This window comes from Ornithorhynchus anatinus, chromosome 13 (assembly GCF_004115215.2).
Source record: "Ornithorhynchus anatinus isolate Pmale09 chromosome 13, mOrnAna1.pri.v4, whole genome shotgun sequence".
Lineage (NCBI taxonomy): Eukaryota > Metazoa > Chordata > Mammalia > Monotremata > Ornithorhynchidae > Ornithorhynchus > Ornithorhynchus anatinus.
In genome coordinates this window covers 2,528,443-2,555,631 of record NC_041740.1, presented here as the reverse complement: position 1 = coordinate 2,555,631, position 27,189 = coordinate 2,528,443, and the positions used below count along the sequence as shown (strand labels likewise).

The window sequence follows — 27,189 nt, the reverse complement described above, 5'->3', positions numbered from 1 at the left end:
TATTATGAATAAATTACAGATATGGACATATGTACATATCTCTCCTCTAGACTGTAAGATCAGTGCTGTGGTCACTGAGCACCTCTACCATCTCTGTCCCAAGCGCTTAATACAGACAATTACTCTCGTGGCTCAGTGGAAAGAGCCCGGGCTTGGGAGTCAGAGGTGATGGGTTCGAATCCTGGCTCTGCCACCTGTCGTCTGTGTGACCTCGGGCAAGTCACTTCTCTGTGCCTCAGTTCCCTCATCTGGAAAATGGGGATTAAGACTGTGAGCCCCACGTGGGACGACCTGATCACCTTGTATCCCCCTCCAGTGCATAGAACAGTGCTTTGCACATAGTAAGCGCTTAACAAATACCGTCATTATTACTATTATTATTATTATTACTCTCCCCCAGTTCAAGGTTTTACTGAAGGCACATCTCCTCCGGGAGGACTTTCCGACAAAGTTCTCATTTCCTTTCCTCCTACTCTCATCCTCATCACCCTGATTCGCTCCCTTTAATCACCCCTCCCTCATCCCCACCGCACTTTTGTACGTTATCTGTAATTTATTTATATTAATGTCCGTCTCCCCCTCTAGACTCTAAGCTCATTGTGGGTAGGGAATGTGTCCGTTTTATGGTCCTCTCCCAAGTGCTTAGTCCAGTGCTCTGCACACAGTAAGCACTCAGTAAATACGATTGAATGAATGAATGCCTCGTACTCATTAAGCGCTCAAAAAATACGATTTTTTTAAGGGCATTCTGTGGATTGTGAAGTTGGTGCGGGGTTGCGGATGGCCCTCTCGGAAAGGGAGCTGTGGTGGTGGGCTAAGAGAGACCTCTTGTGCCGTTCTGGGTAAAGTGGGATAGCTAACCCTGACGCAGAAAAAGCGGGACGTCTCACACAATGTCGATAAAGCAGGATGCCTCCCTGGACCGTTTAAAGCTGGACAACTCATCGCTTACCGGAGGTCAAGTCGGACATCTTGGGCTTTTTTTCTTTGTCTTTACGGTATTCGTTAATCGCTTCTATGTGCCAGGCACCGAGCTAAGCGCTGGAGCAGATCCAACCTAATCAGGTTGGACGCAGTCCCGGTCCCACGCAGAGCTCAGGGTCTTCATCCCCATTTTACAGATGAGGGAACAGGTGAGAGGGCCGAAGGGACGTAGCCGATCTCGGGGGGTGAGAGGAGGCAGAGGGCTCGGATGGGGACGAGGAGGGGGAGCCGAGGGGGTGAAGCCCGAGGCTCTGGGGGCACCGCCGGGTGCCAGGGGACCCCGCCGAACCACGAGGGGCCGGCGATTGCCCAACGAGGAAAGAAGGGTGGGGAAACTGGGAAAGGCCATGAGGTAACAGCCCCCTGCTCAACCAGGGGTGGAAATCCCTGAAGCTGGACAGAGCGGCTTTGGATTTTTTTCTTTAAAGGAGTCCCGAGTGGGGAAGTGGGACATGGGGTACCCAACAGGGTGAGGCTGCCAGGGCATCTGCCAGGCCACGGCCATTTGGGGGATTGTGTACGTTACCTCATCTGTGAAATGGGGAATAAGGCCGTGCGCCCCGTGTGGGACAAGGACTGGGTCCAACCTGATTGACCCGTGCCTTCCCCAGTGCTTGGCACATAGTAAGCGCTTAACAAATACCTCCTCCAAGAGGCCTTCCCAGACCGAGCCCCGCTTTCCCTCATCTCCCACTCCCTTGTGCGTCGCCCTGGCTCGCTCTCTTTGTTCTCCCCCCAGCCCAGCTCCACGGCACTTAGGTCCCTATCTGAAATTTTATTTATTTTTATTCATGTCTGTCCCCCCACTCTAGACTGTGAGCCCACTGTGGGCAGGGAAGGTGACTGTTTATTGTTGTATTGTACTCTCCCAAGTGCTTAGTTGAGTGTTCTGCACACAGTGAGTACTCAGTAAATATGATTGAAAAGAATGAATGAAGTGACTCTCACTGTCTGGATGCCCTCTCCCCGACCAGCTCTAAAGATCCTTGAGGGCAGGGATCTGGCCTGCTGACTCTATCGTGCTCTCCCAAGTGCTTGGTAAGCGCTCAATAAATACCACTAATTGATCGATTGGTCTGATAATTGCACCACTGGGTCCCAGCTTCTAGGCCCTGAATCCCCAGCCCCGGCTTCCTCTCCGCCTCCATTCCCTTAGCATTAGTGATGGAGGGAATAAATAGAACTCACTGTTTGACTGATTTCCCTTCTGCGGGGCCCCAGCCTCACCCTGGGGGGTTGAGGGGGCTGAGGGTGGGTGAGCCTCCTGGGAAAGGGGTTTGCTTCTCGCCTCCCCCTCCGGCGGACTGGCTGCGCGACCTTGGGAAAGCGCCTAGCCCTCTCTGAGCCGCAGTCTTCCCAAACTCCGGGGAAACGGGGAGGGGCACACTCGGCCGACCCCTGCTCCCTTGCGAAATGCCCTCTGAGGGCCGGAAACCCGTCTAACTCGGCTAGGATTTGATATTCGGCAGCGTGGCTTAGTGGGTAGAACGTGGGCCTCGGAGTCAGAAGGACCTGGGTTCTAATCTCGACTCTGCCGCCCGTCTGCTGGGCGACCTTGGGCGTGTCACTTCACTCTGGGCCTCGGTGACCTCATCTGTAAAGTGGGGATTGAGACTGCGAACCCCAGGTGGGACAGGGACCGGATCCAATCTAATTAACTTGGAACAGTGCTTGGCACATAGTAAGCGCTTAACAAGTGCCATAATAATAATACTCTCCCAAGCAATTAGTACGGTGCCCCGCACACGGTAAGCGCTCAATAAATATGACCGATTGATGGATTGCAGCCGAAATGTAATCGATCGATGGATTGCAGCTGCCGGAGGAAGGGGGCCGTTGGGTCCTAGCCGCGGGGGTCGTCGTAGGAGATCGCCTCTCAAAACTCAGAGCTGTCATCCCCCCACGGAGACCCCAGCCTGCCGGAACAACTCAGAGGGACCGGGGACAGGGCCCAAGAGGATCCCCGTGACCTCCGACCGCAAACGAAAACCCTACAAGACAACCGGGAGTATCGATTATATTTCAGAAAGCGGCAACCGGCAGCGGCGGGAAGCGGGGTTGCGCGGGGAGGCGGAGAGGGGTCCGGGCGGCCTGCCGGGGGGGGGGGGGGACCTGCAGGGGGATTAGCCGGCGGCGGGGCGAGGGGCGGGCTGGCCCCGGGGACCCTTCTACGGCGGGGAGGAAAGGCTCCCGGCCTTCCTTCGGATGTCTGCTTCCTTCATCCGACAGCGGGTCCTCCGCCCTCTGCACGCGAAGTTGGTGGCGGGGAGGCGGTCACGATGGGGGGAACGGCACCGGACTCGGGAAACGGACGCCGTCTTCGAGGGGCTTGCGTTCTCAGGCGGCTGGACGTCCAGGCTGCGGGCCGCGGGGCTGGGGCCCGGAGCCCACTCCCCTCCTCGGTTAACCTCCCTTCCAGAAAACCGTTCCCAGGACCCCCCACCAAGACGGCCCCTTCTTAGTCTTGGATTTCCCCCACAGCAAGGTTCTCCGTGGCGCTCTCACCTGGAAGGGAGGTGAGGTTGGGGGAAAAGAGGAGAGGGAGAGGGACATGATCGAGTCGCCCCCGCTCCCGCCCTTCTCCCGAGAGCGTGTCCCCTCCCCTGGTGGGGGACGACCAAAAGAAGGTGCGGGTCAACCCAGCTGGATTCGCCCATCCCCTTCCCCGCCATGGCGGTCACCAGGGCGACTCCGTTGGTGACCAGGTCACCGGCATTCCCTCTCGCTCCCCCGTACACCTGCAGGGGGATTCCCACTTCTGCAAATGGGCAGGGATTGTCTCTATCTGTTGCCCAGTTGTACATTCCAAGCGCCTAGTACAGTGCTGTGCACGTAGTAAGCGCTCAATAAATACTACTGAATGAATGAAATGGGGTGCTGCTATGTGGAATTCATCTACGTTCATGTCTGTCTCCCCCTCTAGATGGGAAGCTCGTTTGGGGCAGGCAATGTGTCTAACAACTCTGTTGTATTGGACTCTCCCAAGAGCTTAGTACAGGGCTCTGCACCCAGTAAGCGCTCAAAAAATACCACTGATTGATTGATTGATAGAATTCACCCCACCCTCAGCCCCACAGCACTGATGTACCTAGCTATAAATTATCTAAATTCATTTCTTTCTCCCCCTCTAGACTGTAAGCTCGTAGTGGACAGGGAAGGGGGCTACCAACTCTGTTTTAGTGGACTCTCCCAAGTACGTAGGCCGGTGCTCTGCACATAGTAAGAAGCAGCGTGGTGGAGGCGGAGAGACCACAGGCCTGGGAGCCAGTAAGTCGTGGGTTCTAATCCCGACCCTGCCGCTCGTCTGCCGTGAGACCTTAGTCAAGTCACTTCACTTGTCTGGGCCTCAGTTACCTCATCTGGAAAACGGGGATCGAGACCGTGAGCCCCACGCGGGACAACCCGATTCGCCTGTATCCGCCCCCGCGCTTAGTACAGTGCCCGGCACATAGTAAGCGGTTGACAAATACGGTAACTATTGCTATTAGTAAGTGGGCAATAAAAGCCATTGATTGATTGATAGGAACCCTGCTTGGGGGGTGGGCTCTGTAGACCTGGACCCCCACGTACCCTTATCGATCCTCCCTTCCTCTCCTCCGGAGAGGGGCTCCCCGGGGGGAGAATCAGAGACCTCTAGGCCAGGGGTCTGGGCATAGGAAAGTCGCCCCGTCCCCAGACAAACAGGGCAGACGAGGAATTACCCCGCTGCCCTCCCACCTGGGTAGTCCCCTGTGCGGAGCCCTTTCTCCTGCTCCCCACAGGGCCCGACCCCCCCCCCCGATCCTCGCCCCGCAGCAGGAGAGGGAAGGGTTTGGGGCCTCCGGGTCAGGACTCACCAGGGGCGGCGGCTGAAAGTCCAGCCCCTCCGGGGGGACCGGCCCGGCCAGGGCCTCCACCGCCAGGAGCAGCCCGAGGAGCAGCAGGCCAAGCTGCCGTTTTTCCATCCTGTCCCGGGGCAGGGAGAGGGGCACTGGGGGAAAAAGATGGGCAAGGGAGTGGTCGGGGATGTGGGTGCTCGGGGAGAGCTGGAGGGTGTGCGGTTGGGAGACGAGGGCGGCGGGGGTGTCTGGTCGGGCTCCGGGGCCGGACTTTGGGTGGCGAAAGGAAGGCCAGGAAAGGTTGAAGTGGAAATCTCCAAACCCTCACCCCTGCCCGCTATTTCCGCTGTGGGTTTTCTACACCCGCGGCATTGGGGTAACGTCTGCTCGCACGGCCTGACCCTTCCCCCAACCCCGTCCCTGAGGTACCTCAGAGGGGAAGACTGATCCCTAGGGCGGGAGGGCCTGTGCCCGCTGGCATTCTCTCTTGGGGGTCTCATTCATTCATTCGCTCATACTGCTGGGGTGCCCCCCTCCGTCATCATCATCAGGATCTATTGAGCACCACCAGGATGTAGTCAGCTTTGCCAGAACCCGTGTTTTTATCACCTCGTATCTACCCCAGGGCTTAGAACAGTGTCCGGCTCTTAGTAAGCACTTGAATACCACAATTATCATCGTGATTATTATTACAGTTTAAGAAGGAGGGAGAACAGGCATTTTATCCCCATTTACAGATGCGGAAAAGGAGGCTGGATTTTTTTATTTGAAGAAAAATAGCCTCGGCCGTCGAGCCAAGCGTGGACCGGAGCTGGGGAGGGACGGGAGTCAGGGAAGTCGGCGAGGTGGCTAAGCAGCAAAAACTGTTCCTTTCGATGCCGGGTCATGTTGCTGTCTAACAGATGCACTGTTATGATTATCATGATTATGCTTGTTATTCATTCGCTCATATTCATTCAATAGTATTTATTGAGCGCTTACTATGTGCAGAGCACCGTACTAAGCGCTAGGAATGGACAAATCGGTAACGGAGACGGTCCCTGCCCTTTGACGGGCTTACAGTCTAATCATATTGAGCGCTTACTGTGTGCAGAGCCACTGGATAAGGAACCTATGTGCTGACTATGTGCCAAGCACTGGTCTGAGGAACAGGGAACAAGCGCCCCCTGTTGTCTCTTGCTTAGAGAGGCCGCGTGGCTCAGTGGAAAGAGCCGGGGCTTGAGTCAGAGGTCGTGGGTTCGAATCCCGACTCTGCCGCTTGTCACCTGTGTGACTGTGGGCAAGTCACTCAACTTCTCTGTGCCTCAGTGACCTCGTCTGTAAAAGGGGGATTAAGACTGTGAACCTCACTTGGGACAACCTGATGACCCTGTATCTATCCCAGTGCTTAGAACGGTGCTCCGCACATAGTAAGTGCTTAACAAATACCAACATTATTATTATTATCATAGTATTGGGAATCGCCCTTTCTGTCCACATTCAGGGAAATGATTTTGGTCACTTTCCTCAGGAACATCAATCAATCAGCTGTATTTATTGAGTGCTTACTGTGTGCAGAGCACTGTGCTAAGCGCTTGGGAGAGGACACTAGAACAGAGCTGGTACGGTATTTGTATTATTATGGCATTTGGTATTATTATGGTATTTGTTAAGTGCTTAACTACGTGCCAGACACCTCTAAGCGCCGGGGTGAACACAAGCAAATCGGACTGGACCCAGTCCCTGTCCCACATGGGGTTCACCATCTCAATCCCCATTTTACGGAGGAGGTCGCTGAGGCCCAGAGAAGTGAACTGACTCACCCAAGGTCACACAGCAGGCAAGTGAGGGAGTCGGGATTAGAACCTACGACCTCCTGACTCCCAGGCCCGTGCTCTAGCCACTATGCTTAACAAATACCAACATTATTAATATTACCTCTCAGTAGGGAACTTGTTGGCCCCCTCAGCCTTCCCCGGAAGGCCTCCGCCCTGCAGCCCGACGTCCTCAGTGCTGGCTCTGGAAACATTCTCCGACTTGGGCTTCGCTGACGCCGTCCGCTCCTGGTTCCCCTCCTATGTCTCTGGCCTCTCGTTTGCGACTCCTCTTCTGCCCCCCACCCCCCAACTGCGGGTGACTGACCGAGGCAGCAGCTAGGCTCGCCGAAGCCATTCAAACACATTCCGGGGAGCGTCTGGAAGCCGGGGCCGGTCCAGCCTCCCCGGCCAAAGTGGCCACGGAGGCTCTCAACGATTCTGGGACCCCTCACTGCCTCTCCCCGCCTCCCCAAGGCAACATAATCTCACTTCAAAGGGCGTCGGGGTGGTGAAGTGGGGTGACGGAAAAGGGGTGCGGGACACGCCAGGAGGGATGGGGCATTTGTATGGGGGTGTGCTATTTAATTACTTCAGATATCTGTTGAGCGTTTACTCTGTGCTGAGCACCTGAGTGCTGGGGTAGCTACGAGATAGTGAGGGTCACACAGAGTCCCTGCCCCAGCGGAGGCTCACGTTCTAAGTATGAGGAAGCACGGGTACGGAATCCCCATTTTGCAGAGGAGGAAACTGGGACACGGAAAAGTGCAGTGACTCACCCAGGGTCACACAGCGGGCAAGTGGCAGGGGCTTCTCGGGGAGGCGGGAGTGGCGGGGAGGGGGGCTTCGGAGGAGGGGGAGGCTGGGGCGATCCGTAGGGCGGGCTCCGCTGGTCCGGAGGAATCTCGGAAAGCCCCGGTTCGGAGGAATGTCGGAAAGCCCCGGTTTGGAGGGGTCACGGCCTACTGTAATTTTATTTATTAATATCGAAGTCTGTTTATCTGTATCCATGCCTGTCTCCCCCCGGGCTGTGAGCTCATCGTAGGCAGGGATTGACACTGTTTTTGTTGTATTGCACTGTCCCAAGCGCTTAGTACAGTGCTCGGCACATAGTAAGCGCTTAATAAGTCGGATTGAATGACTGACTGAATTATATATTCCAAGCACTTAGTAGAGTGTTCTGCACATAGTAAGCGCTCAATAAATACTATTGAATGAATATCGAATGAATATTATTGAATGAATGAACCCTGGCTCTCTGTCTCCCGGGCCCAGGCTCTTTCCACCAGGCCACGCTGGGCAGATGAGGCGCCCAGTTTGGCCATGTTCATTCCATCGCATTTATCGAGCGCTTACTATGTGCAGAACACAGTATTAAGCGCTTGGAACGTACAGTTCGGCCACAGGTAGAGACCATCCCCGCCCTACGTTGGGCTCACACTCCGAACGAGTCCAAATGTGAAGTCCAAGCGCTTAATACAGCGCTCCGCACATAGTAAACGCTCCATAAATACTATTGCAGTCTGAGGTGCCGGCCAGCCGACCGGACAAGCCAGTCCTCCAAGTCCCCAGCCTCTGAGTCTCTCCAACACCCTCGACCGATCGATCAATCGATGGACTAAGCGCTGAGTCCAGCAGAGCACTTATTGAGCGCTTACGATTCGACCGTGAGCCCGTCACTGGGCAGGGATGGTCTCTATCTGTTCATCCATTCGATAGTATTTATTGAGCGCTTACTATGTGCAGAGCACTGGACTAAGCGCTCGGAATGGACGAATCGGTAACAGACAGAGACGGTCCCTGCCCTCTGACGGGCTCGCGGTCTAATCACGTCAAGGTCACGGGTTCGAATCCCGGCTCTGCCACTTGTCAGCTGTGTGACTGTGGGCGAGTCGCTTCACTTCTTGTCCCTTCACTTCTCTGGGCCTCAGTTCCCTCATCTGTCCAATGGGGATGAAGACTGCGAGCCTCCCGTGGGACAACCCGATCGCCTCGTCTCCCCCCCACCCCCAGCGCTTAGAACGGTGCTTGGCACATAGTGGGCCCTTAACAACTACCACCCCTATTATTATTATTGTCCCGCGTGCGGCTCCCCGTCTTCATCCCCATTTTCCAGATGAGGTCACCGAGGCCCAGAGAAGCGAGTCGCTTCTCTCACGCAGCTGACAGGTGGCCGAGCCGGGATTCGAACCCGGGACCTCGGACTCCCAAGGCCGGCCTCTGGCCGCCGAGCCACGCCGCTTCCCGAATGAATGAATGAATGAATGAATGAATGAATGAACGAATGAATGAACGTGGTGGCCGGGCGGACTACAACTCCCAGGGGGCGACGCGGCCCGGCGTGACGTCACGTCCGGCGGAGGCGTGGGGGGGGGGGCCCTCGGGAGGGGGGCGGGGCTGCCATTCAGGGAGAGGGGGCGGGGCCCGCGGCGGGTGATTGACGGCTGCGGTTTGGCGCCAAATAGGCGGCCCGGGCCCGGGTGGCGGGAGGGCGGCCGTTCCCTCGGCGCCGTCGGGACCGGTCGCCTGTCGCCGACAGACGCCGCCTCCCCGCGCGCCTCCCCCCCCGGTTGTTTGGGTTCAATCGCGACTCCCCCCTCCCGGGTCCGCACGTGTCGGGGAGGCCGCCCCCATGGAGCCCCACCGCCGCCGCCTGCTCTTCGCCGCCCGCAGCCCCCCGCCCGCCGTGGTCAAGGCGCTCTTCCCCGCCGGGCCCCGCTCGCCCGTCACCGGCCTCGCCGTCACCATGGACCGGCTCGGGGGCCTGGGCAGGTGAGGGTCGCCGTCCCCCCCCCCCCCCGCCCCCCACCTCCAGCCACGTGCACCCGGGCCCCCCCACCCAACGCGCCCCGGCCAACGCTTCGTGCGGCGCTCGGCACCCGGGCGCTCCGTAAACGCTCAGGGACCCAGCTGAACCCCATGCACGCTCCTCGCGGCCCCCCTTGTGGACCCTCCCCCCTCCATCTCCATCCACGTGCACCCGGGGACCCCCACCCAACACGCGATCGTTGCCCCGTCCGAGCGCTGAGTGCGGCGTTCTGCACCCGGGCGCTCAGTCAACGCCGATGAAATGAACCCAGCCGAACGCCGTGCACGCACCTCCCTTCCCCCCGCCCCTCCTCCCTCTCCATCCGCGTGGACCTGTGCACCCCCACCCAAGACGCGATAGTTGCCCTGTCCAAGCATGGACCTGGGGACCCCCACCCAAGACACGAGAGTTGCCCTGTTGAAGCGCTCTGCACCCGGGCGCTCAGTAAATGCCGATGAAATGAACCCAGCTGAACCCCACGCACGCACCTCCCTCCCCCCTTGTGCACCCTCCCCCCCCATCTCCATCCACGTGGACCTGGGCACCCCCACTCAAGCCACGATCGTTGCCCTGTCCGAGCGCTTGGTACGGCGCTCTGCACCCGGGAGCTCAGTAGATCCCCATGCACGCCCCCTCTTCCCCCTTGGGCACCTAGGGCCCCGCCGCCCCCCTCCCAGATTCAGCCCGGATAAGGGGTGGCGGGCTGGGACTGGGTCTACTACCTGGCCTGTATCTACCCCAGCGCTTAGAACAGTGCTCAGCACATAGTAAGCACTTAAATACCGTAATTATTATTATTGCGGCCACTCATCGCTCTCCACGCTGCCTCCCCCCCTTTGCGTTCATTCGTATTTGTTGAACGCTTGTTGGGTGCGGAGCCGTGGGCTGAGCGCTTGGGAGAGGACAGGACAACGGTAAACACTCATTCGGTCGTATTTATTGAGCACCTATTGTGGGCAGAGCTCCGTACCGAGCGTTTGGAAAGTACAATAGAGCATTAAAGAGAGAATTCCTGCTCACAGTGGGCTCACAGTCCCCATTCCCTGCCCATCAGAGCTTTCAGTCTAGAGACAGCTTTGCGGTCCGTCCCTTATTGCGCCTCGGTTGCCTTATACTTTTCCCCTGCCCCCAGAATAAGATTACCCGTCCCCACCCCCCAAGAAAAAGCAGCTGGTGGCAACTGAGGGGAGGATTTGGGGGCCGGAGACCCGGGGTGGGCTTTGCCGCTTCCGGGCCGAGCCCTTAGTGGTTAGCGTGTTTGCCAATTCTCTTGTACTCTCTCAAGCTCTTAGTACAGTGCTCAGCACATCATAAGCGCTCCGTAAAGACCGCTGATTGAGTGGAAGATGGGTGACCCACGTGAGACCCAGAACCCTGCGATCAAGGACCTGGTTCCTCGGCCTCTGACCCCTCCTCCCCACCGAGCCGATCGTTAAGATCGGAAGAGGGTGTCTTTTATCGTATCGCACGCTTCCAAACGCGGAGTACAGTGCTCTGCACGTAGTAAGCGCTCGATAGATACGAATGAAGCGTCCCGTGAGGCCAGCCCCTCCTGCCAGACTTGAGAAATTGCCGGTGAATAATCTCATCCCTTTGTTGCAGCGGATGCGAGCAGCAGCTGGAAACGAGAAACGGCGGCGGCGGCGGTGGGCTGCCGCGAACGGACTCCTCCGAGTCTACGGATTCAGGTACCCATCCCGGGTGGGAATGAGCCCTCCGTCCCTCCCCTCCCCAGGCTGCCTCAGTGCCGGATTCCTCCCGGGGCTGCGAAGGGGTTAGGAGTGGAGAGAGGGGCCGAGGCCTGGAGGCCCCAGCTGCTTCTCCAGCTGCTGTGGAGGTTTGGACTCCCTGGATCCTAAATCAGGGGTGCCCGCTCCACATAGGGCGAGGGGGGCTCCCACCGCTGTCCGACGGGGCCTAAGGGTTTCCAGACAGGGCCGGAGAGGCTCAAAATGATGGCTTTCCAGCCTGAAGCCTGTCGCCGTCCCTCAGATTCTTGCCTCCTGTTGCCCCCGTGCAAAATGGAGGGGAGCTGCCATGTTCCTTGTTGGGTGCTATTTCCTGCCATGGGCTTCGGGAGTCCGGTTTGCCACTCCCTTTTGATTCTTCGTCCCTGGGGGAGCTTGTGGGCAGGCAGTGTGTCCACCCGCTCTGTTATAATGTACCCTCCCAAGCGTTTTGCACATAATGCTCAAGTACCATTGATTGCCCCCACCGAGGCAACAGGCTCTGGGGAGAAACCACTGGCTCATGAGGAAACGAGGAACAGGTCTGCTTTCCCATCTTCCACACTTTTTTGTGGGGGGGGGGGGGTTGGCTTTTCTTTCCCTTCCCCCAGATGGTTAGGAGGAGGAAAGTGTGCCGATGAACAGTGAAGGAGAAAGGGAGGCAGGTGGGAGAGGTTGATGGGGGCAATTCACTTCCCCTTAAGAGTGGAAGCTCCTTGCTGGCGGGGGGAAGTACCTTATTGTACTCTCCCAAGCACTTGGAAGCAGCCTGGCGTAGTGGCTAGAGCACGGGCAGAAGGTTATGGGTTCTAAATCCCGGCTCCACTGCTTGTCTGCTTTATGACCTTAAGCAAGTGGCTTCGCTTCTCTGTGTCCCAGTTCCCTCATCTCTATAATGGGGATTAAGACTGTGTCCATCCTGATTACCTTGTATCTACCCCAGCACTTAGAACAGTGTCTGGCACGTAGTAAGTGCATAATAGATGCCGTAATTATGTTGTTAAGGCTGAGTGCAAACAGGTGCACAGAAGCAATCATTGCCTCCCTTACTTGAGCAGAATCCTCCCCTTCCTCTGGGGTTATGGTCGCTTCCACCCGGAATCGGACCAGCTTCTCGCTTTAGATTTGGATAATGAACGTTCCCTCCCCTCTCCGCCACTTTGAGGAGCGAGGCTTGAGGCAGAAAGCAGGAATACAGCTGGCTGTGGACAGCCTCCCTGTAAGAACAGGGTGGAGTGAAAGAAATCCTTTTCTGGTTTTCCGCAGGCTTCTGTCTGGATTCTCCCGGGCCCCTGGACGACAAGGAAAAGTACGTTTGGGCTCGTCGTAATGTTTCCGTCTGGCAAACGGAGACCCGAAACCAAGCCCGTTCCCATAGGCTGAGATCTCGAAGGCAAAAGTCGAACGTGCCGTCTAGCTCTTGTAATAACTGGGGCGTTATTACTGTGTGCTGAATGCTAGGGCAGGGGGATGGTGATTAGATCAGTCCCTCTCCCACATGGGGGTTTCAGTCTCTTAATCCCATTTTATAGATGGGGAAACTGAGGGCCCCCGGCAGGTGGGGTGGGGACTTGAACCCAGGTCTTGTGACTCCCAGGCCTTTTCAATTAGCTGGGCCTAGTGAAGCGCTCCGCACACAGTAGGCATCCAGTGAAAAGCAGCGTGGCCTAGCGTGAGCCCATCTTTGGGCAGGGATTGTCTCTATCTGTTGCCGAATTGTACATTCCAAGCGCTTAGTACGGTGCTCTGTACATAGTAAGTGCTCAATAAATACTATTGAAGGGATGGAGCACGGACCTGGGTTCTAGTCTCAGCTCTGCCACTTGCCTGCTGTGCGACATGGGGCAAATTGCTTCTCTTCTCTCTGCCTGTTTCCTCACCTGTAAAATGGGGATTTAAACTGTGAGGCCCACTGTGTTCAAGCTCGTATCTGCCCTAGTGCTTAGTACAGTACCTGGCACATAGTAAGCGCTTAATACCGCTTAAAAAAAAAAATAGTTCCACGCCGAAGGCCCTGGTTGGGGATAGCAACTGGATTTCTGCCGGATTGGTGGCTGTTCCCGAGCCCAAAGCTGCGGGGCGTTGGGATGAGGGGTCACCTGAAACGGAGGTGTAGTCAACCTCGATTGCTGTCTCGACACCCCGCCGCGGCTAACCTGACCCCGACTCCCCCTCTGCTCTCCTTGCAGCCTCTACAAACCCATGAGACGAATCAATTCCCTTCCGGTAAGCAAGCTTCCCCGGCGGAGGGAGGGGGCGGTCCAAGCCCGTGGCCCGTGGGCTCTGCTGCAGGTGGGGGGACCCCGCGGGGGCGGCCTTGGCAGATGGGCCTGCTGCTCTCCCCTCCTTTGCCTCAGAGAGAGGAAAGCCCGGGAGTCTTGGCCGGGGAGCCTTCACCCCAAGGAAGATCAAATCAAGGCGATAACGTCTCAGGCTGGTCGACCAGCAAGCCGAAGGACTCCTGTAAGATGAGGGAGGGATGTGGGCATCACCGAGCTAGGTTGCCCACCACAAAGAACCCCCTCCCGTTATCCCCCGAAAGCTGGCTCCAGTAGGTGGTTAGCGGGCCAGCCACAGAATGACCAGCCGTGAGCCGCCTCTAATAACGATAATGGTAGCTGTTAAGCACTTCCTATGTGCGAGGCATCTTTCTCGTGGCCCCTCTGACCGCCCGTGCTCTCGCTGACCCAAATCTGCCCCGTCCACTTGACAGCAAAGGCTGCTGGGGTGTAGCCCCGCTCTGAAGAGCCACCTGGACCCCCTCGACTGTGATGTCTTCCAGCAAGGCGATGAGAACAAGGAGAACGTGAGTGTCGGGTGGCTGGGGGGGGGGGGGGGGGGGGCAAAGGTTGCATCAGTGGCACGTGACAGTTCATCCCGGACCGCCGATCCCGGGCCCGTTTTGACTCCCGGGAGGCCCTTCCCGGTCGCCCGTCTGTAATGATCACGTCCTGTGCGCGAACAGTCAATTGATCGATGGTATCTTGGTTGCCCGGTCGGCGGAACATTGTGTTGGGGAGAAGATTCTCGATCCTTGCCCTCGAGGAGCTTAGATTCTAGCGGTGAGTGCTTGGGAGAGCAGCCTCGATTTACCATTCTAGCTGGGAGGGGAAGCAGAGTTTAACAAATACCATTATTAGCAGTAATAATTATAAAGAGATGTAAATAAGTGCTAGTTGGAGTGGGGAAATGAGTACCCGAGGACTTCTCTTGTTTTGAGTAAGATTGTGTCCATCAGCTCTATGGCACTCTCCCAAATGCTTAATCCAGTGCATTGTACTCAGTAAACAGCTTAGATTGGGATAAGCCTCGATCTCGGCCCAAAGAAATGTCCGACGGCCGAGATTCTGACCCTCGGCACCTACGGTCTATCTGCGGAAGGAGGCGGACAGACACGCCTGTGTCCCTTACGTCGTCAACTCCCCGAGGGCAGGGATTGAGCCTTCCGAGGACTGTACCCTTCCAGTACAGTAAATGTTATCCACCGATTGATCGGGTAGCCTCCCCCTCTGCTTCGTGTCCCCTGACTTAACCGGGAAAGCTGAGGGGCTCGGAGTAGGTGGTCCTCCGACGGGAGCCTAAATAGAGGGGTGAGCCGAGTTGGAGAAATTCAGGGAGCGGAAAGCGGAGTCGGCGGACCCCGAGGAGGCCGTGGGCCCAGCTGGGGTTTCAGGTCCCACCGGGGGAGCTTACGGTAGGAGGAGTTCCTGTCCCCTAGCCAGCGGGGCCGTTCGGAGGTCTGGGGGCAGCTGGGGGTCCTTGCCTAGGGCCTGGTGGTCAGTGACAGGTTAGTGCCCCTCTCCCTGCCGTGAGGCAAGAGGCCCGCCCTCCCCCCCCCCCCCCCCCCCCCAACGGGGAGGACTCGCGGAGAACGTGGGCCGCCCTGTCTTGCAGGAGGCGTTTGAGTTCAAGAAGCCGGCCAGGCCTGCGGCGCGGGGCTGCCTGCTCGCGCAAGGCCCGGGAGAGGGAAAAGATGCCTTCGCCCAGAGGCAGAACTCGGCCCCCGCTCGGATGGTTCGTCGCATGCCTTCCTGGGGACGGGGGCGAGGGCCGGGGAGGACGGGACCGGTCCGTCCTCTCAGCTTGCCCGGTCACAGTCGGGGCCGACTGGGGGCGTCTAGAGGCGACGGGGCGTGGGGACCGGGACTCCCGATTGAGCCGAGAGCCCCGACTCTGAATCTCCGGCTCCTGAGGGACGGGCTGAAAAGGGCCGGGGTTTGGGTAGGACCTGCGGCCTCACCCTCAGGGGGTAGTTGGGGTTGCCGCCTCTGGGCGCTAGCCCCCGCGTAACTTCGAGTACGGAACCGGACTAGTGAGCGGAGAGAAGGGCAGCGCTTCAGCTGCCCGGAGCCGGAATCTTGGTTCAGCCCGCCTGTCCTTGGAGAGATGGTGTTTGGAACCTGGCAGGGTACCCTGCCGGGCGACGAGTGGGCAACTAAATGTCGGGCCCGGCATCAGAGGGTCCTTTGGCCCAGCCCGCCGCAGAGGCTCTTTCATGTCCCCCTGATCTTGCCGAAGGGAGGCCTGGTCCCCGAGCCCTGGTGGCCCTGGTGATCAGAGGCCTGGTGGGAGTTTTGGGCATAAAGAGCACGGGTGTGGAAATTCTTTATGGGGCAGCTAAAGAATAGCTGAGCATAGTCCCCGAGGCTGGGTGGGAGAGCGTCCCTGCCCCCCGATGAGCCGGGGCGATGACGTGCTCCGAACTCTGCGTTCCAGTTCTCCCCCGGCGACAAGGACGCCGGCGACCTCTCGGACTTCATCCCCGTCTTCCTGCCGCAGTCGCCTCTGCCCTCCTCGCTGGCCGACGAGGACGACGGCTTCCTGGACCTCCTCGATGGGGATGACCTGAAGGTGCGTGTCGAGAGCTCGGTGGGGCTCTGTGGGCACCCAGCGGGTTCTCAGTACGTAGCGCTCCTGCAAGACCTCGCTTAGGGCTGTCCGTAGTCCCGGCCGACTGGGGTCGAGGGTCAGCCGCCAGGCTCCCGTGCCCACCTTCGCGGGGGTCAAGCTCTGTGGCGTTAGGGCGGGTGGTGGGTCGTGGCCGTTGGATTGCAGAAAACCCCCTCCCAGCCCCCAACAGATGAATCCCCCCGTCAACCCCGCGTGGCTTAGTGGAAAGAGCCCGGGCTTGGGAAGCGGAGGACGTGCGTTCTAACCCCGACTCCGCCACCTGTCGGCTGTGTGACTTCGGGCAAGCCACTTCCCTTCTCTGTGCCTCAGTGACCTCATCTATAAAATGGGGATTAAGACTGTGAGCCCCACGAGGGACAGCCTGATGACCTTGTATCTACCCTGGCGCTTAGAACAGCGCTTGGCACGTAGTAGACGCTGACCAAATACCGTTATTATGTCTTCTCCCTTCAGAATGACGAGGAGTCTCCTTCTGGCATGGCGAGTCTCTGGACGGCTCCCCTGGTCATGAGGAGAATGTCTAACTACGTGAGTCTCCCGGTGGGCCTGGAGGGAGGTGGAGGGGCTGAGATTCTGCTGTCCGTTTCTCATCCCTTCCGCTCTGTCCCGGGAGCCTGATCGATTCAGCCCTATTTATTGAGTGCTTACTGTGTGCGGAGCACTGTACTAAGCCCTCGGGACTGTACGACAGAACAGTAGACACATTCTCTGCCCACAACGAGCTCACAGTCTAGAGGAGCATACGGTCCTGAGCTGGAGGCTCTGCGCAGCGTCTTCAGCTCTGGCCACCCCACACTTGGGGGGCTCTGGGGGCCGTGGTGGGCTCCACCTGCCTGGATCTTGGGGTCATCGATCTGGATCTGCGGGAGGGGCTTGGCCTTCTCCTCTTGCCCCCGTTGCAGCTGGACCCTGAGCTATGAGGGAAGAACTGGTATCCAGTCCCCTTCCCTTTGAGGGCTGAACTCACTAGGTGGCTCTGGATCTGAATTTTTTGTGTGTGTGTACTTATATCTGTGTTCTTTTGGGGTGGGTTCTATAGTTTTGTTCTTTTAAGCCCAGGAAGCTCTCCCTCCCACCCCTTCCCCCACCCAGGCATTCTTCTTTCTCCTCCCGGAATCCTGGACCGGTGACATCGGTCGGTCGTAGCTTGAGCGGCCAGTGGCTGCCGAGGCCCCGATTGGGGATGGGAACCCCAAGGCATTGGCCGGCCCTCGGGGGCGGGGCAGGGGCGAACCCGGGTGACCGGCGTCGGCAAGCCGGGCGCCCGGCGGGTGACCGGAGGGTCAGGGCTTGGCTGTGATCTGCTGGCCTGTGGCGCTCACCCGGGCCGTGTGTGTCCGCGTGCGTCACTCAGGGCAAGCGGGACAAGCTGTTTGAATCCCCGTCGACACCCACCCCCTCGGCCCGGCCGGCGCTGAAGAGAGCGGAGCGGTCCCGGGAGGGCGCCTCCCTGACCAACAGCAAGAGGAGGAAGAGCGGCATTGGCCTCTTGGACCAAGAAGCGGTCTGTCCGCCAGACTCGACCCAGGTGAGGTCGCCTGGGTCCCCTGCCCGGAGGAGCGGGCGCCGACGACAGCGCCCGAGGCCTAGTTCAGCCCCAGCCTCCAGTGCCCACACGTCCCTCTGATGGCCTCCCTCTGAGGGAAGGGGGGGGGCGGCCTCATGCGAACGGGACGGTCGCGACCTAATTCCCACCTTCTGGGAGTTTGCTTGCTCAGGTTGGCCTTGTCCCCTTTTTCCGGGTGGGGAAAAAAGGCAGGGAAGGGCAGAGCTGGGGAGGGGGTCCATCTGCTAGATCACGTGGCTCTTCCCAGGGGACCGGACCCCCCTCGCAGATGGGAGCCTGAGGGGAAGGGCTAGAAGCAGGGAGGTATGCGGAGGCCCTGTGGGGGAATAATAATAAGAATATTGTATCATCATCATTAATGGCTCTTAGCTCTCATCCATGTCTGCTCCCCCATGGCTGCCTGAAGTGGCACAGCTGGTGAACTTGGGTTTAAGGGGCCAGCAGGACTGGCAGAGCTGCTGCTGATGGGAATAACGATCGTGGGACTGGTTAAGCACTTACTGTGTGCTAAGCACTGTTCTAAGTGCTAGGGTAGGTACGACTTAATCAGATCGGACCCCGTCCCTGTCCCACATAGGGCTCACAGTCTTCACCCCCATTTTACAGTTGAGGGAACTGAGGCCCAGTGAAGTGAGTTGCCCAGGGTCACCCGGCAGAGGTGTGGCCGAGCCGGGATTAGAACCCAGGTCCTTCTGATTCCTAGGCCCGGGCTTTATCCACTAATAATTGCTGTTTGTTAAGCGCTTACTATGTGCCAAGCACTGTTCTGAGCACTGGGGTAGATACAAGGTAATCAGGTTGTATCACGTAGGGCTCACAGTCTTCATCCCCATTTTACAGATGAGGCCCAGAGAAGTTGTGACTTGCCCAAGGTCACACAGCTGACAAGCGGCGGAGCCGGGATTAGAACCCATGACCTCCGACTCCCAAGCCCGGCCTCTTTCCACTGAGCCACGCTGCTTCTCTGATGGGAGAGGGCGGGGGGGTGCGGTTCAGGTTAATAGTGCGTGGGATTCCTAGTCCTGTCGTGGGCACGTTAGGGTTGCAAGTGGATATCAGGCACCCTCGACCTCCACCTTCTCTCCCCCGAGCCTCTGTTTCCCCTGTGGCCTGCATGAGACTTCCTATATTCCAGGTCCCCCTTCGTGGACTCCTGATCGCCCTTCTCCCGGGGGGCCGGAAGAAGTCACTCATCCCCCGGAGCCCCAGCCCTGCCTGCCTTAAGGGGAGCAGAGCGGATAGGGCCCGGCCTTGGGAGTCGGAAGGACCTGGGTTCTGATCCCGGCTCTGCCACTCGTCTGCCGTGTGGCAAGTAATTTCACGTCTCCGGGCCTCAGCTACCTCATTGGTAAAAGGAGGAGTTAAGACCTTGGGCCCCACGCGGGACGGGGACCGTGTCCAGCCGAACTCCAGCGCTCAGTATGGTGCCTGGCACACAATGAGTGCTTAACAAATACCATTAAAAAGAAAATAATCACTAGGCCGAAGAGCAGCCGCGTAGAGCGACACCTTGGTTGAAAAAACTTCCTGTGGCAAGGCCCGTGGGAGAGATGTGGGTCTCCGAGAGGCCCCTTGGCCGACTGTTGTGGGGAAGCTTCCCCGGGCTGGGGGAGAAGCACGGAATCACTGATTCGGTCGTATTTACTGAGCGCTTGCGAGATTACAATTTGCCTGACGTGTTCCCTGTCTACGAGCATCCAGTCGAGAGAATCCCACCCCCCGACTTGTCCCCACAGAGCCCGGGACCGGCGAGGACCCCGCCGCCCGCCTCGGAGGCCATCGAGAGCATGTTGGACGGTGACCACAGGGACCTCATCGGCGACTTCTCGAAGGTGAGACGCCCGTCCGGAGAGGCTGAGGGTGGCGGTCGGCCGAGAGGCGCCCCGCGGGATCTGGGTTCGAGTTCGGACCCGAACAGGACAAGGAAGGGTAGGATCCCTTCCGGCCCCTGCAGCGGGCCCGAGGGAGCAGGCGGGCTCCAGATCACGATGGGAGGCGTGCCCGGAGCTGTGCTGAAGGGGGGGGTACCCTGAGCGCCGCAAGGTTGGGGAGGGTCTCAACGGCCTCCCCGCTTCCTCTTCTCTGCCCGGGGCGACGTCTCACCTACCTCGCCCTGTCTTCTTCCTTCCAGGTCTACCTCTTCCACACAGTGGCCGGGAAACACCAGGATCTGAAATACATCTCCCCGGAAATAGTAAGTCCCCGGGAAGCCCGGACTCCCCGAGGCTTGGGGGGGTTTTCCACGGCACTGGACCGTGAGGCCAATCCTCCTCTCTCCTCTCCCCCCGCCCGCCCTCTGCGCAGATGGCCTCGGTGTTGAACGGGAAGTTTGCGAGCCTCATCGAGGAGTGCGTGATCATCGACTGTCGCTACCCGTACGAATACGAGGGCGGCCACATCAAGGTGGGGCTGGGGGAGGGGGTGGGGGAGGACGCCTTCTCCGGGCGGGGTCGACGCCTCGTGCTGTCTCGTGGACCGTCGGCCCGTCCCGGAGGCTCCTCTGGTGCTGGTGGGGAGGGGAGAGCAGCCGACCGACCCAGAATGTAGCGCTAAAGCACGGGCTGCTTGGCCCGGGTTGGTTCCTTCATTCATTCGATCGTATTTGAGCGCTTATTGTGCGCAGAGCACTGTACTAAATGCTTGGGAGAGGACGATACGACAAGAAACATACATCCCCTGCCCGCAACGAGATTACATTCTAGAAGGGTCGGTTCATGAAGCTGGGTAACGAGAATAATTGGGGGATTTGCTAGGCACTAATCGTGTGCTAAGCACTGGGTTAGATACCAGATCATCGGGTCAGACCCACAGGGGTGTCCCAGTCTAGGATGGAGAGAACAGATATTAATCCTGCCTCTGTTTGCTCCTGTCAAATAGGGATTCCAGTGGTGGTGGTTTGGTTTTTTAAATGGTGTTGGGTTAAGTACTTACTGTGCGTCAAACGCTGTTCTAAACAGAGACAAGTTGATTAGCTTGGATGTGATCCCTGTCCCTCACAGTCTCAGTAGGTCCCACTCCAGGCAAGTGGTAGAGATAGGATTAGAACTCGGGTCCTCCGACTCACCGGCCGCGTTGCCCGGCTGCGGGGCCGGGGTTAAGCCTCGGGGGGTGGGGTCGGGTGGCTGGGCCCTCGCCCGCACATGGCATAGAGAAGCAGCGTGGTGTAGAGGATAGGGCACAGGCCCGAGAGTCAGAAGGTCATGGGTTCCACCACTGCTCTGCTGTATGTCCTTGGACCGGTCACTTCAGTTCTCTGGGCCTCAGTTGCCTCATCTGGGGGGGTTTAAGGCTATGAGCCCCATGTGGAACAGGGACTGTGTCCAACCTGATTTGCTTGTAGCCACCCCGGTGCTTAGTACAGTTCCTGCCATATAGTAAGCGCTTAAATACCATAATTAATGGGGGGGGGCTGCCTCCGGGGAGGGGAGATTCGGCGGGGGACCCCCAGGCTGGGGCTCACCCGGTCGTCTCTGGCCAGGGCGCGGTCAATCTGCACATGGAGGAGGAAGTGGAGTCCTTCCTGCTGAAGAAGCCCATCCTGCCGGCCCACGGCAAGCGCGTCATTGTCGTCTTCCACTGCGAGTTCTCCTCGGAGCGGGGGCCCCGCATGTGAGTCCGGGACCCGGGATCGGGCGGGAAGCCGGGCGCGGGGCCGGCATCCCTGCCGATTCCGCCGTCCGTCCTCCCAAGCGACCACACTTGTCCCTGTGGAGTTATCTTCAGTCAGTCGGGTTTAGTGGGCGCTTACTACGTGCAGCGTACTGTACGAAGCGCTTGGGAGAGTACGGAGCAACAGAATTAGCAGGCACGTTCCCCGCCCGTAAGGAGCTAACAGGCTAGAGGGGGCGTCGGATGCTGATGTGAATAAATGAGTCATTTATAATAATTTAAAGATACGGACGTAAGGGCCGTGGAGTTGCGGGGAGGGAGGTTCAGAGAGGGAAGACTCAGAATGAGCAGGCCAGAGCGAGTCCGAAACCGAGAACTTAATTTGGGGGATCCTGGACCCGGAACCCCTGACCGTGGCCCCGAAAGTGAAGTGACTTACCCAAGGACACTGACCCGAGCACGTGGGAGAGTAGAGTAGTCACTGTGATCCTCCTGCCCTCGAGGAGCTTTGTCGCACGACCACCCCCATCCCTCCGTTGACCCCTCAGAGGCCAGCTGCCAGGCTGAGGGCCGAGGAAGAAGATGGCGGCCGGGCCCTGGATTGATTTACCGCGTGCAAAGCACTGTACTAAGGACTTGGGAGAGGACAAGAGGGCACCAGACCCATTCCCGCCCACAGCGAACTCACAGTCTAGAGGGGGGTTCTCCTCAAAGCAAGCATCCGGGGCTGCCCGTCGAGAGGGTGGGAGGCCTGGCGTCTTCCTCGTTTCAGCTCCCCGCCGCCTCCCGCCTGCCGTGGGGCCTCTCGGATGTGGTTGGCCCTAGGCCCCGGTGTCCTGGGCCTGCCAGCGGTCCGGCGGGCGAAGGGGTAGGGAGGGAGGGATTCCTGGGGACGTCGCTCGTGCTGAGCCCGGCCCTTCTCCCTCCCCCAGGTGCCGATTCGTGCGCAAGAGGGACCGGCTGGGGAACGAATACCCCAAACTCCACTACCCCGAGCTGTACGTCCTGAAAGGAGGCTACAAGGACTTCTTCTCCAAGTGCCAGGTGAGGGTGGCAGGATCGAGGGCGTGGTGGCGAGGGGTGAAGAGAGATGCCCGTCGGACGATCTGGTCGGGCAAAGGGGAGGGCGGGCACCGGCCACCGTTGCAGACCGAGGCTGGTAGGCGCGCGTGCTCAAATAGCCCCGTTACAATAATGATGATTGTAATATAAGCACCATGTGAAGGATTATGCTAAGCGTTGGGACTTACGGGAGGCTTAGGTCCCACGTGGATCTCGGTCTGAGGGAGAACAGATCTCAAATCCCCATTTGGCAGAGATAGCTGAGGCTTAAGAGGAAGCGAAGTGACCTACCCAGGGTCACACCACACGCGAGCGGGAGAGCCGGGATTAGAACCCAGGTTTTCGGACTCCTAGGCTCGAGCTTTTTCCATTAGGTCACGCTGCCTAGCAACCAGTGGGAGTCCAAAGTGGTTAGTGGGGGCTGGGGAGGGAGGGATTTGTCCGGGATTTGTCTGGGGTGGGGGTCTTTTACGGCGAAGGTGGGCTTTCAAATAAGGAAGGGGATGGGCCCATCTTACCTCAAGTCACTGATGCGGCTCGCTATAGGGTGAAGAACACTGTACTAAGCGCTCGGGAGCGTATCCCATTAGCCAGTAGTGGTATTTATCGAGCACTTATTGGGAGCCGAATACCGCTAAATGCTTGGGAGAGTATAATACAACCGAGGTGGTAGAAACTTCCCCTGCCCACAGAGGATTTGCAGTCTAGAGGGGGAGTCGGATGTTAAAATGAGTTTTACCTATAAACCTAAGTGCTGTGGGGTGAATATCAAATGGTCTCTGCCCTCAAGGGGCTTCTAGGAATGAAGGTATTTATTGAGCGCTTAACTCCGTGCTAAGCGGTGGGTTAGAAGCGAGCTCCCGGACTTGGCTCTAATTGAAGGTGATCAGCTCTTTTTTAAAATGGTATTTAAGCATATACTAGATGGCAGATTTTAGTCCGAGCTCTGGAGTAGATTCCAGGTAATCATGGTGGACACAGTCCGTGTCCCTCATGGAGCTCAGAGCCTGAATCCCCATTTTACAGATGAGGTTACTGAGGCCCAGAGAAGTGACTTGCTCAAGGACACGCACAAAACCAGTGACAGAGCTGGGACAAAGCTCCTGAGTCTCCTGTGCCTTTCTCACTAGGCCACACTGCCTCCCTCTCCTAATAATAATCGGTGGTACTTGAGTGCTTACTCTGGGCAGAGTCCCGAGCTTGGGCTAGTATAGATAATTACGGTATTAAGCGCTTACTACGTGCCCAGCGCTGTGCTAGGTACGGCCTCCCAGGGGAGAGGCAGGTGGACCCAAACGATTGACCGTTAGGGGAAGACGGAGGCTCAGTAAGAGTGTTTAGTACAGAGCTCTTCACTCAAGTGCACGGTGCATACCGAGGATCGACCGGTAGAGCTGTGGGTCGTTAGGGCCGGGGGCAGCATCTAGGATGCTGTAAACTGAGGCGGTGGAGCCTCAGCAGGGAAGGCTTCTCGGAAGAGGCGGGCTTTTGAGAGGGCTTTGAAGATGGGGCGGCGGGGCAGGGTCCGGCGCAAATCAAGCCGTCGTATTTCTCGAGCGCTTATTGCTTAGCGCACGTGGGAGAGTACCAACAGAGTTGGTCGACTCGTTCCCTGCCCAAAAAGGAACTCGTAACTGGGAGAATGGTCACTGGGGAGAAGGAAGTGAGACGATCAGAGAGGAAGGGGAGAGAGGAGTAGTCGTGTTTGTTGATTTAATTCTCCATGGGTGCAGTGCTTGGGAAGTCTGACGTAAAATGACACATTGCCTGCCCACAAGGGGCTTCCACACTAAGGCAGGGGGTAGGCATAAGATTATTTACAAACAGCTTAAAGCGAGAAGTTTAAAGTCTACACGTGAATCGAGAAGAGTGGGTTTGTGTTGGAGGTGGGATTTTTTTAGGGGGGCCTTGGAGGGGCGGGGAGGGCTGAGGGCCTGTCGAGTTTGCCGGAGGAGGGGGTTCCAGGCCCGGGCCCGGCTTGGGTGAGGGGCACAGGGGCAGGAGCGAGGTGCTGTTACCCCGTGAAGGAGGGGAGGAACGAAGAGGTCGAGCGGGGGTGGGTCGGGGGTGGGAACGCGGTGGACCGAGGGCCGGTCAGAGGCGAGGGGAAAGCCGGGGGTCGGGGACGGTCCCCCGGAAGCGGAGGGAGCTGGGCGGCCGGAGTCCCGGGACCGCCCTGACGCGGGGTGGTCTCTCCCCTCCTCCGGCCAGTCGTTCTGCGAGCCCCCCGGCTACCGCCCCATGCACCACGAGGACTTCAAGGAAGACCTGAAGCGCTTCCGCACCAAGAGCCGGACGTGGGCCGGCGAGAAGAGCAAACGGGAAATGTACAGCCGCCTGAAGAAACTCTGAACGCCCCCCACCCTTATCCCCCTCGCCCCCGGACATACACACGAACAACCCCCCCCCACACACACACACACCCGGCTCGTGGCCGGGTGCCCGCCCTTCCACGGGCCTGGGGCTCACTGCTACGGGACTTTCCCCGCCCCCTGCGTCGGACTCGGCCGGATGAAAGCCAACGGTGGCGGCCGCCGGCCCCCGCCACCCACCCCGGCTGTGCCCGTTGTGGCTGACTTCTGTCTGCGCCGCCCTGAAACGCGTGACCAGGAGGGGGTCGGAGAGATGGGGGGACGTGCCGGCGGGGTACCGAGATGCCCTGCCCGAAGAAGCGCCGCGCTTGGAGCACGGCCCCTCCGTTTTAATTTATTGAACTCGACCGCTTTTTAACGTTGGCCCGTGGCTACCTCCCCCCGGGCGCTCGACCGAGGCCAGCCCTTCTGTTTGGGGCCAGTGTGGATTCTTGCGGGGGGACCGAGACGCGGGCGGTGGGTCAAGCCACGGGGGCCGGAGGCGGGGCCGGGATGGAGCCGGTGCCGCCCACGTGGGCCCAGCTGGACTCGGGGGCCACGGAACTTCCCGGCCCGGGCCCCCTCTCCCGCCCTGCCGTTCTGGTGGGGACGGGGAGCGCTTGGGGGGCCGGGGGGCGGCTGTGTCATGTGACCACCTGTCTGGAAGCGGGGGGAAATGGGTCAGTCTCGGTCATGCCCGTTTTTTTCCCCTCCGCCATTCTTCTGCAGGTTTTTTTTTTTTTTTTTTTTAAACCGGCCCCGGGCTCCTCGGAAAGGTTTTTAAAAAACTGGGCGTAGGCCTGGTGGGGGGGGGGCATCAAATCAGTGTTAGAGCGAGTCACCTTGGGAGGTCGGGAGCGAGGCGGGAGGCCCGGAGGTCTCTGAGCCGAGCTCTTGTCGCGTTGGGTTTTTGGAAGGGAGCGGGGAGCCCCCAGCCCGGAGGGACTTGTCAGGGCTTGGGTCTGGAGGGTTCCCGGCCTGCCCCCCCGGCCACGGCTGACCCCCCTGGCATCCGCCGGGGTCTCTCCTCTCCCCTCCCTCTGCCGCTCCCCCGCCCACCGCGGGCGGGGAGAGGCACCCGGGACTGGCGCGGGGCAGGAAACAATCGCTCGGTTTTGGGTTTAGGAGTCGCATCTGAGAGGGAAGCCAAACTTGGAGAAAACAGGGTGGGAGAGAAGGGGCGGGGGGCAGGCCGGACACCTCCCTCCACCCCCCGGAAGGGTCCGCCCGGCTCGGCGGGTAGGGTTGGGGCAGCTCAGCCTGCTGTGGCTTCTGGCCTGTTTCAGACTCTGCGAATAAACAACCTAAAACCCAAATGCTTCAGCTCCCCACACCTCGTGTTGCTTTTTACCCCCTGCCACCCAGGAGCCGCCCCTCCCCGTCCAGAAAGGCACGGGTGAGTCTCATCCCCGCTCCCTGTACCTGCCATTATCGGAAAGGGGCAGTGGGGACCACTCAATCCCGCATCCCTCCTACCCGGGAATGGGGGAGAGAGGCTCTCTTTCCCTCTCCACCCCCCCCCCATTAACATTAGAAGCAGTGTGGTTTAGTGGAGAGAACCCAGGCACGGAAGTCAGAGGTCGTGGGTTCTAATCCCGGCTCCGCCACTTGGTGACTTTGGGTAAGTCACTTAACCTCTCTGTGCCTGTTACCTCGTCTGGAAAATGGGGATCAAGACTGAGCCGCACAGGGACAAACTTGATTACTCTGTAACTACCTCAGCGTTTAGAACAGTGCTGGGCACACAGTAAGCGCTTAACAAATACCGTCATCATCAACAAGGCCACAGGGAGGGAGAGCCATTCCAGGAATTGAAAGTTCCATGTTTTCATTAGAAAACCCCTCCTGGGGGGGGGGTTAATGATAATTGTAGACTCAAAGCTCTTTGTGGGCAGGGGTTGATGTCTTCTGCAGTTTCAGCTTGCCCCAACCCTTGTGTTTTTGGTAATTTTTTTTTTAAATGATATTTGTTAAACATTATGTAGTGGATAGAACCCGAGCCTGGGGGTCAGGTTATGGGTTCTAATTCCGGCTCCGCCACCTGTCTACTTCACCCCCACCGTGAGGCCCAAGATGGTAGAAGCAGTGTGCCTTAGTGGAAAGAGCCCGGCCTTGGGAGTCAGAGGTCATGAGTTCTAATCCCGGCGCCGTCAGTTTGCTGCGCGGCCTTGAGCAAGTCACTTCTCTGAGCCTTGGTTACCTCATCTGTAAAAGGGGGATTGAGAGTGTGAGCCCCGCGTGGGACAGGGACTTTATACAACCTGATTTGTCGTGTGTTCGCCCCCACCGCTTAGGACAGGGCCTGGCACGTAGTAGGCGCTTGAATACCAATATCATCATCAACAAATAATCTTTATTTTAATAAAATAAAATAAAAATAGGCTGTTTGGCAACTGCAGTCCTCCCCCTGCCCACTAGGTGGGGCCGGTGCTTCAGCTTGGCTCATTCATTCATTCAACCTTATTTATTGAGCACTTCCTGTGTGCAGAGCACTGTACTAAGCGCTTGGAAAGTACAATCCAGCACAAAGACAGCCCCTGCCCCCAACGGGCTTACAG

General features: G+C 58.5%; 1 protein-coding gene across 2 annotated transcripts; it reads left to right on the top strand.

The window, feature by feature from the left end:
* Positions 1-9,077: 9,077 nt before the first annotated feature.
* CDC25A (cell division cycle 25A) lies at positions 9,078-25,962 on the top strand. 2 transcript variants are annotated; one of them, XM_029077308.1, is made up of 15 exons: positions 9,078-9,367; positions 11,007-11,092; positions 12,398-12,440; positions 13,321-13,357; positions 13,845-13,937; positions 15,026-15,145; positions 15,848-15,982; positions 16,496-16,570; positions 17,397-17,570; positions 19,346-19,441; positions 19,741-19,803; positions 19,914-20,012; positions 21,088-21,218; positions 22,151-22,262; positions 24,492-25,962. In XM_029077308.1, the coding sequence occupies exons 1-15, from the start codon at positions 9,228-9,230 to the stop codon at positions 24,630-24,632; spliced, it is 1,545 nt and encodes a 514-aa protein (XP_028933141.1). In that variant the 5' UTR covers positions 9,078-9,227; the 3' UTR covers positions 24,633-25,962. The 2 variants fall into 2 exon arrangements, with proteins under 2 accessions (XP_028933141.1, XP_028933140.1); XM_029077307.2 differs by lacking the exon at positions 15,026-15,145.
* The last annotated feature ends 1,227 nt before the right edge of the window (positions 25,963-27,189 follow it).